The 18,913-nt window shown below is 56.9% G+C and overlaps 2 protein-coding genes across 3 annotated transcripts in view; both read left to right on the plus strand.

Moving 5' to 3' along the window:
- Nucleotides 1–764: 764 nt before the first annotated feature.
- SLC23A3 (solute carrier family 23 member 3) lies at nucleotides 765–5,495 on the plus strand. Of its 2 annotated transcripts, none has more exons than XM_032693203.1 (12): nucleotides 765–1,003; nucleotides 1,273–1,433; nucleotides 1,933–2,027; nucleotides 2,364–2,437; nucleotides 2,751–2,932; nucleotides 3,082–3,205; nucleotides 3,502–3,649; nucleotides 3,730–3,983; nucleotides 4,162–4,267; nucleotides 4,347–4,514; nucleotides 4,717–4,812; nucleotides 4,984–5,495. In XM_032693203.1, the coding sequence occupies exons 1-12, from the start codon at nucleotides 896–898 to the stop codon at nucleotides 5,316–5,318; spliced, it is 1,851 nt and encodes a 616-aa protein (XP_032549094.1). In that variant the 5' UTR covers nucleotides 765–895; the 3' UTR covers nucleotides 5,319–5,495. The 2 variants fall into 2 exon arrangements, with proteins under 2 accessions (XP_032549094.1, XP_032549095.1); XM_032693204.1 differs by having other exon boundaries at nucleotides 3,895–3,983.
- Nucleotides 5,496–7,272: 1,777 nt separating this feature from the next.
- Nucleotides 7,273–18,913, plus strand: part of NHEJ1 (non-homologous end joining factor 1) — a 44,739-nt gene continuing 33,098 nt past the window's right edge. Inside the window, 6 exon segments of the mRNA XM_032693384.1 lie at nucleotides 7,273–7,511; nucleotides 7,513–7,590; nucleotides 8,150–8,335; nucleotides 9,215–9,424; nucleotides 12,991–13,129; nucleotides 14,599–14,657. Of these exon segments, the coding sequence (XP_032549275.1) occupies nucleotides 7,482–7,511; nucleotides 7,513–7,590; nucleotides 8,150–8,335; nucleotides 9,215–9,424; nucleotides 12,991–13,129; nucleotides 14,599–14,657 (702 nt within the window). The 5' untranslated portion in view covers nucleotides 7,273–7,481.

Raw genomic sequence — 18,913 nt, forward strand, 5'->3', positions numbered from 1 at the left:
CCCTGAGCTGCTGTATGAGGCAGATCTTGAGTGTTGCTGGTGAGCTCAGGAGCACTGTGGACCCTGCCCTGCAGGGCTCAAGAGGAACCAGGCTCTCTGGTGACAAGAGGAATATCACTTCTGGTGCCTGTGGAAGGCAGGAGAGAGGAGGTTCCGCATCCTTGGGAATGCGGGGAATGCACTGTCTCCAAAGTCTTACTTATTAATGAGTGAGCCCTGCACAGCAAGGGCTCAGCCAGCTCGCTGGCACATCCACCTCTGCCCCGTGACAAAAACATGAGCATCCCCTGCCTGTGCGCCCGTGGGATGCTTTCCAGCCAAGCAGGTAGCTCTTGTCTCTGGCATCTTTGTCCAGCCAAGCAGGTAGCTCTCGTCTCTGGCATCTTTGTCCAGTGGTAAGATTCAGCACAATGAGTAATGTGACAGATCCCCATCAGAGACCAGGCTGGACCAGGAGGGCAGGGGCTGCTGTGCTGAGGAGGAACAGGTATGGGCAGGGCATACTGGGACTGGAGGATGCTGCTCATGGAGATGCCCCAAGCACATGGAGGAAGAGGTGTCTGTGCTGTGGCCCACCCAGCCCCTGCCTGCCCTGTGTATCACAAGAGGCCAGGATGGGATCCAGGCTGTAGCCAGTTGGCACTGCAGTAGTATCTGGTGTCCTGGCTGTGGTTGGCTGTCATTTGGCCCTTGTGGTGACAACCCAGGGTGAGACTTGCATTCCTGGCCACAAGGGCAGGTTACTCACCAACTCAAGTTAATGGCTAACCCTGGGGCAGCTCCTGCAGAAGGTGGAAGTTCAGCAGTGGAGAGCTTGTGAGGAACCCTGAGGGGGGTGGGATCCCACCCACCCTCTTTGAAGCGCAAACTGGGAGCAGCGTGGCAAGGCAACAGCATGAATGGGGGCCATGGCAGAGTTCCTGGAGCTGGGAGCCCCATGCTCACATCCTGCTCCTCTCCAAAGATGTGCTCCTGGATGCTGACCTGTTGCTTAGCCCTTCAGGTGAGGGGGGACCATGGTGAGGAGCCAGAGAGACGGGATGATGAGGAGAGGACTGGGATCCCCTCAAGTGGCAGGGACGGGACTGCATCCTGTCAGAAAAAGGGTGTGTGGGACTCTGGCCAGTGGGTGCTGGGAGGGAAGTGGGCAGTGGTGAGTGCTGCCCAGGTGGTGTTAGTGGGCATCCACCCACTCAGGGGGCCTGGACATGGGGAGCTGCAGCTTTGGGTACTGCAGGAGAATCGTGACTGCTCCATCTCTTCCCTGCCCAGCACCTGGCCGTGCAGGCCTCCTTGCTCTGCATCTTCCACCTCCTCCTGCTGCCTACCCTGCCCAAGGAGCTGCTTCGTGGCCAGGCCACCGGCGAGCTGCTGGCATGCAGCCTCTTTGCCTGTGGCATCTCCACGGTGCTGCAGACCACCCTGGGGAGCCGGTGAGCAAGGGGAACGAAGGGGGTGCAGCTGTCACCAGGAGGTGGGTGATGCCATGGCAGAGCATGTCTCTGCCCTCTCCTAGGCTGTGGGAAGACAGGCTTTGCTGGAGGTGGAAAGGGGCACAAGGAAAACGTCTTGCCCTGCATCTCTGCACAGCTGTCCCCTCCCTCTCACACATCCCTCTAGAAAAACCCTCTAGCTCCTCCCTGCCTTGATCCGGCATCATACACAGCTCCTCCAGACCATCCAGTGCCTGCACTGCACACACAAGGGCTGGGTATAGGATTTGGCAAAGCCTCTGACCTCTGCACACATCCCATGTGCTGGCACTTGGAATGTACTAGGACATACTAGGACTGGATTATGTGATGACCTCCTGCCACTTCGAAGTTTCTAGCCGGTTCCCTTCCCACTCCTGCTCCTCTGGCAGCCTAGGCTTTTGGAGCAGCCTTCTCCCCTCCTTCCTCCCTAATGTGCCTTTGCTGTCCCTTTCTTCAGGTTGCCGCTGGTTCAAATCCCATCCTTTGAGTACCTGGTCCCTGCCATGGTGCTGAGCTCCCATCTGTCCCCCAGTGCCAGCACAGACAAGAATGGTGAGCACAGCCCTGGAGCCTGTGTCCCTTGGGGCCCAGGCCATGCTGGTGCCAGGGGAATGGCAATGATGAGGTACCTGGTACATGGAGTAGAGATGAAGGATAGCAAGGGATCCTGCCTCCTGGTCCCTCTGGTGATGGTACACAGCACCCTACTCACCCCTGAGTGCACCTGCAATGCATCTGGTCACCTCCCCAGCGTCAGGGCTTGTGGGGATGGGGATACTGGCACATTGCTCCTTCTCTAGCCAGGAGCTTCCGTGCTGCGTGCTCTTAGACATGGCTCCAGGAGCCCAGCATCCATGTGCATCACACCCCTCCAAAATTCCCTTCCAGGCACAGCCATGGCCAGCACATGCCCTGCACCACATTGCACTGTCACAGGGAGCCAGCCTGCCTCGCTGCAAGAGGTGGGTGCTCCCTTGCTGAGATGGGGGTCCCTGTCCTGCTCTATCAGCTTCCCAGTTTTCACCCATATACCTGCACCACCGGTCTCTTTTTCCATCCCTCTGGGGGATTGCTATGAGTAGAGGGGACACAAGGGGATGCACAAAGGCAATGGGGATCCCGATGCATGTGCATGTATATGTTCCTCTGGGCTTGGGGTGAGCAGAACATGTGGAACAAGTGATGCTACTGGGGCAGTGGGAGTGTGGCCAAGGGAAGGTATTGGACTGCTCTTCATGTATCCTGCCCCACTGGCCCCACCCTTTCCTCTTGCAGGTCTCTGGAGCAGTGCTGGTCTCTGGGCTGATTCAGTTGGCACTGGGAGTGTCTGGCATGTGTGGGTGGGCAGCTCGGCACTGTGGGCCCATGGTCCTGGCTCCCAGCCTCTCCATCATCGGGCTGTCTGCATACAAGGAAGCCGCTTTCTTCTGCTCCACTAACTGGGGTGTAGCGCTGCTGTATGTGAGCCTGGGGACCATACTGGTGTGCAGCTCCTGGGGCTTTCCTTCACCACTGGGACAGGGATGGGGCACCCCTGTGGTGCACAGCACATATTTGGGGCCCCACCACTGTGATACTGTGTGGTGACCTATGCTCCCTTTCCTAGGCTCATGTTCCTTGTTGTCACCTTCTCCCAGCACCTGCGGTCCTGCCGCCTGCCCTTCTGCGCCTGGCCCCACGCTCGGGAGGGCTCCACAGAGCCATCAGTTCCCACCCTGCGCACGTTCTCGGTACTGTGTCTGTGACCAGGCTTCTCTCCAAGCCTTGCTCTTTGGTGTGGGGTTAGGTGAAACCTGGAGCAGAGGCAGGGGTGAGAAGTTCTGGTGCAGCTCTGGGGAAGCGCTGGGAACCTAGGGTGTTGGGGCAGCAGAGCCTGGGATGCTCCCTGCAGGGGTAAGGGGAGATGTGGCATGGCTCCATGGAAGAGGTGATAGGACAAGGACCTGCTGTCTGGGGCACAGCAGACAGTGTACTGGCCAAGGCAGGCAGGAGAGGAGGGTCCTGAGGGTCCCCTTTTGCCTTGCAGGTACTGCTCCCTTTTGCTGCTGTCTGCATTGTCTGTGCCATCCTCAGTTGCTTCCACATACCCTGGGAATCACTGGACCTGGCCATGGCACAGCTGTCCTGGGCCAACAGCACCTTCCATGCCCCTTGGGTCCGCATCCCCTATGCAGGTGGGGGGCAGCAGGGCTGAGTGCAGCCGTTTGCCTTTGGCTGGGACCTCTATCACCCATCCCTCTTCCCTCTGCTGCAGGTGAGTGGGGGTGGCCGCTGCTCACCTCCAGGGCGCTGGCAGTGGGCGTTGCCATGGCCATCGGCTGCAGCATGAACTCGGTGGGCTGCTACGTGCTGTGTGGGAGGCTGCTGCGAGCCTCCCGGCTGCCCACTCACGCCTGCAATCGGGGCCTTTGCATGGAAGGGTTGGGCAGCCTCCTGGCAGGACTGCTGGGCATCCCGGGGGGCACGGCCTCCAGCATTGCCAACACCTGCGCCGCTGGCCTCACTCAGGTATGCCAGGGTAGGGGAAAAAAGGTTGGCAAGGAACAAGGAGGCAATGGAGCAGGTGTGGGGGACCTGTAATGCCCAGGCTGTCACTGGGAAAAGCAGATGCGCACGGCAGAATGGGGGCGGAGACAGAGTAGGGGGTGGTGCTACCCATCCTCACTTCCATTCTTCTTTCTGCCAGGCTGGCTCTTGCCTGTCGGTGCAAGTAAGCGCTCTGGCATGCGTGGTACTGGGCATGTCCCCGAGGCTGGCCGGGCTCCTCACCCGCATCCCGCTGGCAGTTCACGGTGGGTACCCTGCCCTGCCCTGCCCCTCATTGCGGCACCTGCAGCCTGCCTGGCGCTGCCTGACTCCTGCCCCTCGCAGGAGGGGTGCTCTGTGTCACCTACGCCGTGGCTGTGGGCACGGGGATCTCCTACTTCCAGTACGCAGACATCGACTCAGGGAGGAACATCTTCATTGTCGGCTTTGCCATGTTCATGGCACTGCTGGTGCCGCGGTGGTTCAGTGCAACTCTGACTCACCTGGTCACAGGTAGAAGGGACATTCCCCAGGCAAGGCAAAGCTTTGGGTCCCATGGCATGGTGACCACACATCTCTGGTGTCCTGGGAGGCTGGGTCAGCTCATGGTATCAGGCAGCTCCCTCTTCAATCCCTGGGTCTGCCATGGCTGCTCCAGCCCCTTTCCCCCAGCTGAGCTGGGACCTCCGGTCTGATTCTGGCACTGTCCCTGCAGGCTGGGTGCCACTGGACCTCCTCTTCCTCTCCTTGCTCATGGTGCCTGTCTTCTTAACTGGCTTCTTGTCATTTTTTCTGGAGAACACGGTCTCAGGTGAGGGGCTGTTCTAGGTACTCTGCATAGCTCCTGCTCTGAGGGCTGGATCCGTCATTTCCCACACCACCAGCTCTGCCTCCAGGCAGTCCTTCTAGGGTCCTGAGGCTGGTGTGGGCTGGGAGGATGCACCTGGAGGACGGGGCTTCCATCTCACTGCCTACCTCCCAGGAACCCTGGAGGAACGAGGGCTGCTCTCTGATCTGGCACCTGGGAAAGCTGGGGCAGGGGATCGTCACCCCCATGGAGAGAGGGGAGAAGTCAGCCAAGCATACGGACTCCCCACTGGGCTGAGGAGGCTGCTGCCATCCTCCTGCAAAGCCTTCCCCTGCTGCTTCCTCTGCCCAAGGAGTGAGGAAGAGGAGGAGGGCAGCTGTGCCACTGAGCAGGGGACTACTGCTCCAGGGGAAGGGACACACCTGCTCCCCAAACCCAGCTCTGGGGAGCTGCAGCCAGCAATGAGGCCAAGCCAGACAGAGGTGCCCGCATGGCACACTGTGGCCTGACCCTGTGGTGTGGGGATGTCTTGCATGAAACAAGGGCTGTGTCCCCAAGGCAGCTTGTGAGCCACTTTGCTTCTCATTTCTGAAGCCCATGTGGACTAGAGGGATCTGAGATTCCACCCTCCCAGCACAAATCTGATTTCCCTGCTTGGGAGCAAAATATAAAAACCTTCAACCAACTTCACCCTTTCCAGGGGTTTCCTTTCCAGACAGGATTTGCCTGGGGAATCCCCTGCTGCCCTGAGGACTGTGACTGGAGGGCATGGCCACCTGGTGACTCTGCTGCTGAGGGTGTGGGTTCCTCTAAAACCCACCATCACCCTGTGGACATGACTAGGGGAGGGCTCAGTGCTTTGGCCAGCCCCAAAGGACTGGCCTAACCCTACCCCTAGGCGTGCTCACCTGCCAGCACTGTGCTGAGGAGGGGCTGGCTCTCCACCTCCTCCCTGTTGTGTCCCAGTTGTGCCCATGGCTCCTTGATGGCAATAGCACCAGGTGTATAGTAATGCTCTGGCACTCCAGGATGCTCCAGGCTGGGGGTGCAACTCAGCTCAGAATCAAAACTCAGCTCAGCTCAAAACAATGAAGGCCCTTTCACCTACAGTAGGATGGTGCCAGCAGTGCTTACCACATAACTGCCCCCTAGGTATTGCTCTTGTGACTAAACCACCCAACAGCGGATTTCCCTGGAGAAGAAAACATGTCCTTTGACCTAAGGGGATAAGCTGAGCGCCTGGGTTGTTTCCCACTGCCATCTGCAGCAGAGTCTGCACCAGCCCTGTTCACTGCTCCAGTGTTTACAGCAGATCAGAGTCCACAGAAAGGACTCTGCTGCCTCCCCTCCATGTCACCTCCACCAGTCTGAACTGCCCTGGGTGCAAATTCGAAGGGAGAATGGACTTTTGCTGGGAGGAAGCTAGAGCTGGTCCACGAGTGTGATGTGCTCAGGCTGGATCACAGCTCCAAGTTGTGGCTGCCCCTCCACCTAGTCCCAAGGAGGCCCTCAACACCCAGAAACACCCAAAGGTGGATGTAAGGTGAAAGAGATGTGGTGGCACTGTGTGTGCAGGTCCCCAGCTGCGAGGCCTCTTTCCCCAGCTCTCTCCGATCCCCACAGCTGGGTCCTGTGCACCCCATGGGCACGGGGTGTAATGCACAGCTCATCTTCATCCAGCCAGCACCCCAACCTGGCCCTACGTTCCAGCTGTGCACTAGTTGGACTAGTCCAACTAGTCCTGCACACCAAACCCTCTTGCACTCTAACCTGGCCATGCAACCCAGTCTGTCCTGTGCCCCAAAGTCCCTGCCTTCTCTGCTGTTCCCTGGCACCTCTTCAGGATGAAAACCCTCTGAGATGACCATCCGCCCTTGGCCCTGCTCTGAGGTGCTGCTGCAGCCTGCATGCTAGGGAGAGGGGTGAGTGGAAGGGGGTGTGAATAGAGCGTAAACGGGGGTCTCAGAGGCAGCACGTGGGTGCACAGGAGGCATTTTGTGGGAGCTGGAGGGATGGCCTCAATGCATGGAGTTCACATTGGGGATTGCAGTCAGAGTGTGGGTGCTGGGGCTTCCAAGGTCAGTGCCTGGGGTAAGGATGGGGCTGTGCTCAGTGTGGAGAGGACTGAAGGTGTGTGGTGTGGCAAGCTGGCACAGCCCTGCTCTGTGGTGTCTTGTGAGCCCAGTCCCCACACACGTGGGACAGAGGCACCTGCAGCCACAGCTATGGCTGTGGCGCAGCAGCCCAGTTCCCGCACAGCCGGGGAGAACAGCGATGCAGGTGCCTGCCCTGTGCCGTGCCTGCGCCGGCACCCTGGGGCTGAGCAATAAACCCGGGGCCAAGGGACATGAGGAATCCCCCGCTACCGCTGCCTCTCCGGCTGTACCGTGCCCTGTCCCCAGCTGTGTACTTGTACCAGGACATTTCATAACAGGCGCAAGCGCAAAACAAAGTCGTAAGGCATTTCGGTCCCCACCAGCCGTAGCACCTCCTGCGGCAACTGGGAATGCTCTAGAGGGACGCGCCAGCTCGGTTCGCTGTCTTTATCAGCAGCGGAGACGCAGCAGGAGCACTGACTCCCCACGCTCGGAGGAAGATACGGCAGCGCCCGTGGCTCATCCAGCTGCACCTCCCGGCGTGCCCCGGCCCCGCTGGCCGCGGAAGAGAGCAGCATGCCGGGAACCGTAGTCTGCCCTCGCCTCTCGCCCACGGCCCGGCGCCGATCGCGGCTGCAAGCCCTCGCCTCGGCAGTCTCTGTCCGCCTCCCCCTCCTGCCTTCGGGTAACACCGCGGCTTCGCACAGCCCCAGGCCTGCGGGCACCCCGCGGGTGCTGGGTCCCTGAACGTTTTGGGAGGCATGGAGTCCGTCCTAGGGAGGAGCGGGAAGCAGCAGTGGGCTGCCGGCACTCTGCCGGTGTCACTGCGGGCAGGGACGGCGCGGGCTCGCGTGGAGCGCGGGGACGGGATGCCCCAGCAGGAGGAGGGCTGCAGCGTCCTGCTGCCTGCGGGGCAGCTTAAATGTTAATTTGTGCATAGAGGTCTTGTCATGTTGCCGTCAGTAAGCACGAGGTAACCCGGGCGGCAGCAGTTACACTGCCGTGCATCTGCTGGTGCATCTGGGATGCCTATTGTGAACTGTGGTGGGAGCTGCCCCGCACTGAGCTCCCCAAAACGACCACCCCAGCTCTGCTGCATACATGTGCAGGGATGTGAGTCACCAGAGCTGGCTGAGCATCCTCACCTCTGCGCTGTGGGGTGGGGCTGCATCGTGAAGGGGCCAGCAGGGACCAAGGTCTTCCTGGGTGGAGGCTGAGGCAGAGGCCTGATTGCTCTCTTGCAGATGGAGGTCTCCGAGGAGCTGGAGAGCAGCCTCCTGATCCAGCCCTGGGCTTCTGTTCACTTTGTCGAGTCTGCTTTTCTTGCCAAAGTGTGCTTCAGGGATACCGGCTATATCCTGCTGATCTCTGACCTCAGTAGTGTCTGGTACGAGAGTGCAGGCACCGAGGCTGTAGGACAAAGGTCCAAGGTGAGTGCCTGAAAAGTCCGGGGACCTTCTTTTCTCCTTGCAGCAGCTGACATCCCAGCATAAACTGCTTGGGGACACAATGGCTGTTGGATCTGACAAGGCTCAGGTGCAAACACCAAGCCCAGGAAGTCCCTGGGCAGCTTTGCCCAAGCACTGTCATCCCAGTTGGCCAAACACTCTCCTCCTGTGAGAGTGGGCCAAGCTATTTAGCATGCTGAAGGCAACTAGGTGTTCACTGAGTCTATGTGCAGAGGATGGCACACTCCTTTCATTTGTGAGTCGGATGGGCAGCTGGTTTCCCCAGTAACAGTGTACTAAGGAGGAGCTTGAAACAAGGTTGCCAGCCATCCAGTGACAGAGAGATTATGCTTACATTCATAGCTAGGACAGTCTCTCATGGGGTATCCTGTCAGCCCAGCCCCCAGAAACACATGGAGCCATGCCTCAGCTCCTCATTCTAGTCCATGTGTCCAGGCCCCCACGTGCCACTGTAGTGGCATGTCTCTGTGTCACATAGTGGCTGTGCTGAATGGCTGGTGCCAGGAAGAGTTGGCATATGGTGGCAGCCGTCCCCCAGCTCTGGCAGTTTGTCCTGCTGTCGGCTCTTGGCCGGCCTGTGACACTTGTGGTGGCATGCAGATGTGCTAGTGGAAACCACTGCACTCTGCCCATCCTGGGCTGGCAGGACAGGGGAGCCTTCCCAGCTTGGCTGGCCTGGGAGAACCAGTGAGGAATGTCCTGTCATGAGGCTGAAGCTCAGGCCCAGGGATGGCTTTTTGCAGTGAGACATGGACTAGTTTGGCTCTTTCTGTGCTGTTTTTTCCCCGATGCTGAGCTCTCCGGGGCACTGCTGTGCCCCCTAACCTTGCCTTTCCTTAGGAGCTGAACAAACGGCTGACGGTCAATGTGTCCTCCTTCCTGAACCACTTGTGCAACCTGATGTGCCCCTTGCTGGCAGGGCAGCCAGCACCTGCCACCACCTTCTCCTGCAACCGCTCTGCCAGTGGCCTCATCCTGCATGTAAAGAGCGAACTGTCAGGACTGCCCTTCTACTGGAACTTCCACTGCTCCCCTGCTCCCTTGGAAATGGTGAGTAAAGCTGCGGAGAGTTTGGGGAGGGAGTGGCCAAAGTTAGGGATTGTCTTCTAATGCTTGGAAGCTTTTGGATGGTCTTGAGCCATGCTGGTGACTGTAGGTTGCTGACTCTGCCTGCTGCCCCTCCCAAGGTTTACTGTCCCTGTTTCTTCCCACTGAGACCTTGACACCTTGGTTTTGCCTTGTGGTGAGGCAGGGATGGCCCAACACATGCTGCTGTCAGGGCAGGAGGGAGATGCCCTCATGAGAGCCCACCTGGAGTTCTGCATTCAGGTCTGGGGTCCTCAGCACAAGAAAGACATGGATCTGTTAGAACCACGAAGATGAGAGGGTGGACTGCAGCACCTCTCCTACAAAGACAGGCTGGGAGAGATGAGATTGTTCAGCATGGAGAAGTGAAGGCTCCAGGGACACCTCATTGCAGCCTTCCAGTACTTGAGGAGGATTTATAAAAAAGCGAGAGAGCACCTTTTACGTGGGCAAATAGTGCTACAGTTTTTAAACTAAAAGAGGACACGTTTAGATTAGCTGCTAGGAAGAAATTCTTCACTATGAGGGTGATGAGGCACTGGAACGGGTTGCCCAGAGACGTTGTGGATGCTCCTTGAAGTGTTCAAGACCAGACTGAATGGAGCTTTGAGCAACCTGGTCTAGTGGGTGGCATCCTTGCCCATGGCAGGGGATTGGAACGAGATGATCTTGAAGGTCCCTTTCAGCTCAAACCTTTCTATGATTCTGTGTCCACTGTGGGGTGATGCCTTGTCAGTGCCCTGTAGAGCAGAGTGATGCTATTCTCTTTTGGTGCACCTTGCGAAACGGGCCACGGGGCAGCGGGTACCCCTGGAGGACCTGCAAGTGATCTGTCATGATTAAAGCAGGGTCTCCCTGGCTTTTAAGGGGACCTGTCCAGGGGGCTGCTCAGGATGTTGCATTTCTGGAGGCAGCCCCTCTGCTGGATCCCTGCAGGTGGGACAGGGCTGTGGACCGGGGCTCCTACAATATCCTTCTGGACAAAATGTGCAGCATACAGCTGGATAGACAGATCATGAAGTGGGTGAGCAATTGGCTTACGGGTCGAGCACAGATGGTAATAGTGAATGGGGTAACATCAGACTGGTGACCTGTCACTAGTGGGGTTCCACAGGGCTCCATCTTAGGCCCTGTGCTCTTCAACATCATTATAAATGACTTGTATGTAGGACTGGAAGGGATACTGAGCAAGTTTGCAGATGACACAAAACTGGGAGGAGCTGTTAACTCCCTCGAAAGCAGGGAGGCCCTGCAGAGAGATCTCAACAAATTAAAGTGCTGGGCAATCACCAACCATATGAAGTTCAACAAGGAAAAGTGCCAGATTCTGCACCTTGGATGGTGCAGCCTGGGGAATGAGATGCTGGAAGACAGTGCTGTGGAAAGGGACCTGGGAATCCTGGTCAACGGCAAGCTGAATATGAGTCAGCAGTGCCCTGGCAGCCAGGAGAGCCAACAGTGTCCTGGGGGCATCAGGCAAAGCATCGCCAGCCAGTCAAGGGAGGGGATTGTCCCGCTCTGCTCTGCACTGGGGCAGCCTCATCTTGAATATTATGTGCGGTTTTGGGCACCACAATATAAGAAAGATGTAAAGCTATTAGAGAGTGTCCAGAGGAGGACAACGAAGATGGTGAAGGGCGTTGAGGGGAAGCCGTATGAGGAGCAGCTGAGGGCACTTGGTCTGTTCAGCCTGGAGGAGACTGAGGGGAGACCTCATTGCAGTTACAACTTCCTTGTGAGGGGAAGAGGGGGGGCAGGCACTAATCTCTTCTTTCTGGCGACCAGTGACAGAACCCAAGGGAATGGCCTGAAGTTGTGTCACATGATTTAGGTTGGATATTAGAAAAATGTTCTTTGCCCAGGCGGTGGTTGGGTGCTGGAACAGGCTCCCCAGGGAAGTGATCACAGCACCAAGCCTGACAGAGTTGAAGAAGCATTTGGATGATACTCTCAAGCACATGGTGTGACTCTTGGGGATGGTCCTGTGCAGGGCGAAGTGTTGGAATCGATGATCCTCATAGGTCCCGTACAACAGCATTTTCTGTGATTCTGTGATCCCCCGGGGCCCTTCGTCCCTGCGCGCACAAGAGGGCGCCCGGCGCCCGCGAACCGGCCCGGCGGGAGCCTCCGGCGGAGCCCCGGCCCCGGGCCGGCCCTGCGGCTCCGCTGCCGGCGGGAGGCAGCGCCCTACAGCCCCGGCACTCCGCTCCCGGAGGGTCGCGCTGCGGAGCATGGTTCCTCTCCCACAAACCGCTGTGCTTGGGCATCACCGGGGGAGAGCCGGGCTCCTCGGCTGCTGCCGGACCTGTCCTCACCGTCAAGGTCGGACTGAGGAGCAAATAATCGGGGTCTCGGCTTGCCTCAGGGATTTAATGTCCCTCCCCGGGCAAGGCTCGCGGAGGCTGAGGTGAGGAGGTGAAAGCTTATGCTCTCAGCTGCTCCTCTCCTTTAGCTTGGACGCACATTGGAGGTCTGCAAGGCACTGCAGAGGTGGGAAGTGGTTGGAGTCCTGAGCATGGTTGGTGTGGATGCTGCAATGAAACAGACTCTGCCCCAGCCAGGGGCTTGAGGTGGGCACAGAGGCCACCTGTCTTGCCCTGTCCCATCCCTGCTTGGATGGTGCACTCTGAATGCATGGGTGGGTGATGGCCACCACTTCTGTGGCTTGTGCCTGAGTGTGTGAGCAGAGCGTGGAGGTCACTTGTCACAGGAGCAAGAATGCTTTAGGAGCAATGCTGGGTTTGCTGTCCTCTCACGTGTGGGCTCAGCCTAGCCACAGAGACAAGGGGTATGATGGGCTGGGGAAATCTCAAATACCCTGCCAGAGACTGAAAAAGGTGATTTGAGGGAGGCTGCTTCATGTGCCTGCTGGGCCAGAGTGGCCAAGCCTGGCTCTGGGGCAGTGGACATGCCCAGGGCTCTGCATGGGGCTTGTGTGGGTGTAAGCTCAGGGTGGCACTAGTGGGCTATGATGGGGAGCTGCAACCTCCGTGAGTCCTATATGTTGGGGTCTCTTCTGCTGGTGATCTTACCTCCCTGGGAGAGTCTCTCCTGTTCCTCAAGCTGCAGTTTGATACCTTGGTATGTCTTTATGGTTTTTTGCCCAGCTGTACCTGTTTCCTGCATAAGAACATGCCATGAGGTATGCAGAGCCTTGGGGAGGGTCTGGGCGGCACATGGGGACTCACTGCCTCCTGCTGCACCTCAAATGGTGGATGGAGCATTGCCTATACCTGCACACTGTTCCCACTGGGCTCTCCCACCTAAGCTCTCCCCTGCTACGGCCCACAGCTGTGAAAGGATGGAACTTGGATAGAGGGATGAGTCCCACAGCATCTGGCCTACCTTCTTCCAGCTCACATCTTTTGACCACTTCCCACTGTATTTGGGTGAGATGTGGGGTATTTTGGGGAGCCCTGTGTGACCTGAGCTTCAGCTCTTGCTAGGACCTTACTGGCTGTCCTGCTTTGACCACTCTGTGTGCCTCCCTGGATCTGGACCTTTCCTAGAGTGTCCCTCCTCCATCATAGGTGTCCCGTCACCTCGTGCGGCCCTTGATTCGGATGAACCTGGCGCTGCAGCACCAGGTGCAAGAGCTGATCTCCCTGGTGCTCCAGAAGGATGCTGAGATTGAAGATTACAAGGAGAGTGGGGCCACTCTCAGCAGAGGTGAGGAGGAATACCTGGGGCAGGGAGCGACTTTCCTCCTTAGCACAGGACTGGTGTGCTCTGCTCCCTCTGGCGATTACTCAGCCAGGCTTGTGTTTCCTGTTGAGCTGGGCCAGCAGCATGGTGGTAGCCAGAAGGCTGGGGAAAAGCCCCTGGGGAGAGCTGGGGGAGGAACAGCCCTTGACCGATAGCTGGAGGAGTTGGGGAGTTAACAAGGGGTTCTCCACTACTCTGAGAGCACCTGGTTGGTCCCCAGGAGCTGGCGGGGATGCCAGCAAGGGCTGGTCCTGTAGAGGTGTCAGGCTCCCTTCCCGAGCACAGTAGCTCACTGACTGCTTGAAGAGCAACCAGGGGCTCCTGGCTCTCTCATACATGGAAAGTGCAGCCATGCTCATCAGTCCCCCTCCAGCACCCAGCCCACTTTGTCATCAGGCAGAACAGGCAGGCAGTAGCCCTCTTAGGGGTAGGATGTGGGTCAGGACCTGCCAGGGGGAGCCACCTTAGAGGGCAGTTTGTCCTCCACCCATGGAGGTTGGCTGGATGCTCTTTTTTGGGTTGTCCCTTGCTAGTGCCGTGCTTTGTCCTGCTGCCACAGGTGATACCTGCCCTTCTGTGGAAACCTTGCCCCCCCGGATGTGGGGACTGATGGGGGTCAGCCCTGGCTTGTATATCATGTCCAGGAAGGTGATGTGGTCTCATGACAGGTGCCCCACCACAGGAGCCTGGATCTGCCCCGCAGGTGCACTAGAGATGCATCAGCTGGCTGCTCTCCCCTCTCTCCTGCTGCATGCCAGTTCTGCAGGACTCGGAGCAGCCAGGACAGCCTGGCTTGGGTCTAGGGATGGAAGCTTGTGAGCAGGTGACCCCTCTTGTCCCTTACTTGGTGCAGGGCAGGAGTCTGGGAGTAAGCTTTGCACCATAGCTTCTGAGGGAATCTGGCCAGGTGCTTGTCCAGACCACATCATTTTTCCTCCCGTCACATGGGGAAAAACTAGGTGTTTTCAACAAGGTGCAGAGCAGAATATAACAGGGGTATGTCCCTGTCCTGCAAGAGGAGGGCACAGGCTGGCTCACTCCTTCAGAAAAGCAGCTGGACAAGCAGTGCCCTGTCCCGTAGACTCAGGCAGCTCTTTCCAACTGTAAGATCTGGGAATGGTGTTGAGCATGTGCTGCCACTGCTCTTCAGTGTAGGAGGGTGCTGGGACAAGGGCTCTTGGCTCTGCTACCTGGCTGCTGTGTGCATCAGCAGGCTCAACCATGTTTCTCCCACTTCCTTGTGGTCCTTGCACTTTCTGTTAACTGGGTGATGTGCTCCTAGCCCAAGGGGCCTACTTGGCTCTCCTCCTGGCTCTGATGAGTGTGCTAGAGCTTTTTCCCTGCAGCTTCCTCACCCCACAGGCAGGGGAAGGGGAAGCTGGGGCAGGAGGATTGGCCAGACCTGCCCAGGCTGATCCCTCTCTCACTTGCAGACCGACTGCGGACAGAGCCCTTCCAGGAGGAGACATTTCAGCAGAACTTCATGGCTGAGGTAAGAAGTGGTACAAGTCCCCCATCCTTTGGCACAGGGGTGGTCAGGAGCTGGCATCAGCAGCCCCAGTGTGAGGTGGCCAGGCTGGATGGGAGCACTGATGGGACTGACTGGACTTATCTGAAGAGGAGTCAAGCCCTCTGGCTCTCCTATGGCCCTCTCTGTGTCCTTGTACCTCATCTGCAGGGTGAGCAGAGCTGGGGACATGCCTGGCATGGCTGGATGGGCACTGCCTGGCTGCCCAGAGGTGCCAACCAGGCTGGCTGCTCCACGGGAGTATGCTATTGCTGGGCCATCCTCACCTACCTCCCACACTTGCTGTGGACTTGAAACACTGATGCTGATGGCAGGCAGGTGTTAGGTGAATGAGGAGAAGCCATCTGGTCCTTTTGGTTCACCTGTTGCTTTTAGAGGTGACTTTGCAGTGGTGAATTGTGGGGACAAGTGCTGTTATCTGTGTTATCCGTGCTGTGCCCACCACTGTCCTCTTGGCACACTCGGCTCTAAAATCAGACATGTGCTTTGGAGAAACTGGGACTGGAAGAAGAGATTCTTTCCTCTGATCCTTTTTCATGGCTGGAAATCATCACAGAAGCACTAAAATGATTGAAACTAATGTGTCAAGGTCAGAAATGATTGATGCTCATTGATACAAAAAGACTCAGGATGCTTCTGAGTGTTCCTGTGCTCACTGTAAAGGCACAGGAGTAGGGAGCAGTGGTGCCTACTGGGGTCCAGGGAGTCAACCAGGGTGTCGGTGGTATCACACAGACTTTGTGAGGATATTGCTTTATGAGACAAGCTGATGCTCTTGTGCAGCCAGGAAAAAATGATCTGCAGAGTTTCTAAGAACTAGAGATGATCCCTTTTTTATATGCGAGGCGTTGCATCCAGTGCAGGAACTTTCGTTTCCCCCTGCTTATGAAGGATAGAGATGAATTTACTGCTGGACTGCAACTTGGATGTTGCCTAGGCACCGATGATCATGACCAGATTACATTCACCCTGGGCAAAGAAAGAACATTCCTACACAGTAATTTATATCCTTCATGCTTTTGAAAGGGCTAATTTCCCAAAGCAGGGGGAAAATTATGAGTGAAATCAGCTCAGAGGAAACATTTAGATAGAAAAATGTGAATGAAAATGGTGAGCTCTTTCAGAAGAATCTCAGAAGCCACAAAAAGCCACAATTCCACAATCAAGAAAGAGGGCAGTGCTGGCCAAGAGCCCGTTCTGGTTCAGCGGCGAAGTGAAGGCAGCAATTAGAAATAAAAGAGCAGTTTATAACAAATGGGAGAGCGGGAGTAGATAGCAATCAATATAAATTAGAAATTATGAAGTGTAGAAAATGGATAACAGAAGCTAAAAACATCAGTGAAAAATCATGGTGAAGGACAGAAGGAAAGGCTTTTATTTAGTGTAGTAGGAGATAACCCCAAGCTCCCAGCAGTGGGATAAGCTTATTAGTAGACAGAGGTGGTAAAATGATTGATACTGGAACAGACATGGCAGAAACAATTGGTAAATGTTTCAGTGCTGTCACTGGAAGGATGTAGGCAGATGTGCCAGGATCGGGGGATGATGAAGTGTGTCTTTATCCAAGGGTAGGCTGAACAACATCTGCTAAAGATGAACATCAGGCTTGAAACTCAGCATCCTCCAAGAGCTGGTAGGGTGTTGGTGTTGGGTACAAGGGAAGGTGCAGGCTGGGTAGGAGGGGAGTGAGGCAGCCCTGCACAGAGCCTTGCAAAAGCAGCTGGTGAGGATCACATCTGCAGAGACTGAAAAGATGAGACGGCAGCTGGTGCTGTATTCCAAAAACACTCCAGGAGCAGTGTCTTGGGGCCAGAGGGAATGAAAGGTTCTGGGAGATGCTCCCCCTCTGTGTCCCCTGGTAGCCATGTCTGAGCACTGGCCACAGAGGAGAGGCTGGGGGTTGTGTGTTTGGTCTGTCGGGGCGATGTCTGTCCTCTCATCTGTCGTCTCTGCATTTATCCCGTCCTTTGTAAACCCACCAGTGATGCTTTTTGGCCCATGTGCCTTCCTGCAGCAGCGAGCTGTGAGATGTGAACAACTGCTGCCTTTGGTTTAAATGTGGTACCCTATTATTCCTCCTGATATCTTCTAGGTCTTGTGCTAGTGAGGAACACCAAACATGGGATTTCAGCTCTCTCCACCACCAAAACTGGCTCTTCACCCCAGTCTCTCCTCTTTTCTTGCAGCAGAAGGGTGGGCTTCTCTGTGCAGGGATTTCAGAGCACCCAGGCAATTTAGTACTCCTTTTAGTACTCCTGAAAGGAGCAGCACAAGGGACTGGGGTCCCTTGGGGTGTGCTATGGGGAGCTGGGAATGCTGTGACCAACTCCTGTGTCTAGGTTTTCAAAAAGACACCAGACAATCAAGCACAGAGTCAAGGAATGAATTGAGGGCTGGAGAGAGAGCCCGGCATTGAGAGACTTGGAAGGAAAGAGCTCTTCTAGCTTATCAGGGAGAAAATTGAGAGGTGCCTTGATTACAGTGTGTGAGGGTCTTTACAAGGAGAAAATGCTGGTTAGTGAAGGGCTGTCTTTAATCTCACAGAGAGCAGTGGAGAACAAGCCAGGCACTGGGAGACACAGCCAGGCAATTTTGAGCTAGGATGGAGGCACTTGGGTTTGCTCCTGCAAGTGATTAACAATTGGGGCATTCTCCCAAGGGCAGTGGTTGATCCTCCATCTCTTCATGTCTCCAAAGGTTGGGCTGAGAGCCTGCCTGGAAGAAAACCAGGTTGCTGGGTTTGGTCTTGGGATGTGCATGGTTGAACATCTGCAGGCAGGAGGTCAGGAGGAGAAGTCTGATGGTCCTTCCAGCCTCTCCACTTGCAAAATGCAACTTCAGGTTGTGAATGTTTGGTAGCAGTAAGCACATCCTGGCTGGAAGGGGATTGCGATGGTGTGGCACAGGGCTGGATGCGGGAAAGTGCTCCACGGCTTTGCTCATTTCCCAAACCTTTGCGGCATCCCCTATGAAGAGGAAAGGACCTGTCAGTCCCCTAAGGCAGATCTGCTCAGCCGCTCAGCTTAAACATGCCCTTTCCCTGGGCTTGTGTGCACTTGGCTGTCCAGGGCATTTTAACTAACCGTGGGGAGTTTTCCAGCAAATCCCTGGTAATATTTATACGTTTAGGAAACGATGCTTTCACACACACAGTTTTTGGCAAGGGTTCACTGCTGAGCAGCTGCCTAGGCTTGGGCAGAGCTGGAAGGAGACTGGTGGCTGTGCACAAGCTGAGGCAAAGCCGGTGGCTTTTATTGGCAAGCCCAGGGGTTCACACCATGAGAGGAAGGAGCAGGTGGCTGGAGGGAGCTCAGTGCCTCGGAGCTGCCCCGGCACTGTTCCCAGCAGCCTAGGACCTAGCAGGTTGGGGATATTTTGTCCCCAGGTGTCCCTTTGGGTTACAGAAATGACCCCACAGGGCAACGTGGGGTGCCCACCCATGGGTTTTGAGAGCTTGTCCTAGCTTGGCTACAGTCAGCATTTCATGACATAGCTTCTACCGGAGTCAATGATCCGGCTCTGTGAGGGGCAGGGTCAGGGGGTCCATGCAGCGCTGTGCCCCATGCTCTGACAAGGGCAGGGACAGGTACACCGAGGACAAGCTCACCGATACCATCAGTGCAAATATAGCCCCCGCTCCCCAGGATGCTCTGCCCTGTGTATTTTTATCTGCTGCGGCCGGCACGGGGGTGGCTGCTCCGCACCTCCGCAAGCGGGGCGCGGGACCTCGGCAAACAGGACGCGGCGGGTTCACGGCTCGACCCCGGGGCCCGGTGAGGAGGAGGAGGATGTGCCATCAAAACAAGCAATGCTGGAGAGGAAGATAAACAAACAGGCGGCTTCCAGTGCGGCCCCAGCCGAGGGCGAGTGGGAGCCCCGGGGCCAGGGCTGGCTGTGGTGCCGGCGGCGGTGCTGGCTGACGTCAGGGCGCCCGGGGGTCAGCATCCCTCTTATTGTTCCCCACCGGGGCTGGGACCAGGGCCAGGCGCCCGTCCCCCTCCCGTGAGGGGACACAGGCCAACAGGGCAGGTGGAGGACGGCTGGGAAGCGCTCTGGAGCCACAGGCCATTGCCACCCCGGGGCCAGCCGAGCACCTGCCTGCCTCCAGCACCCTGCCTCGCCTTTTTAACAGGCACTAAAAATAAGCCTCAGGGAGTGGAGTGGCCACGATCAGTGGGCGAAGGCGGTAGCGGCCTGCGCATTTTGCAGGGTGGGGACGA

This window comes from Chiroxiphia lanceolata, chromosome 7 (genome assembly GCF_009829145.1).
Source record: "Chiroxiphia lanceolata isolate bChiLan1 chromosome 7, bChiLan1.pri, whole genome shotgun sequence".
In the NCBI taxonomy this organism is placed as follows: domain Eukaryota; kingdom Metazoa; phylum Chordata; class Aves; order Passeriformes; family Pipridae; genus Chiroxiphia; species Chiroxiphia lanceolata.

Bases quoted from the DNA above. Each gene is read 5' to 3' on its own strand.
- SLC23A3 (XM_032693203.1), top strand. From the start codon at position 896: ATGAATGGGGGCCATGGCAGAGTTCCTGGAGCTGGGAGCCCCATGCTC. The intron at 3,650-3,729 runs GTGGGGGGCAGC...CCTCTGCTGCAG, and splicing joins GGTCCGCATCCCCTATGCAG to GTGAGTGGGGGTGGCCGCTG. The intron at 4,515-4,716 runs GTAGAAGGGACA...CTGTCCCTGCAG, and splicing joins TCTGACTCACCTGGTCACAG to GCTGGGTGCCACTGGACCTC.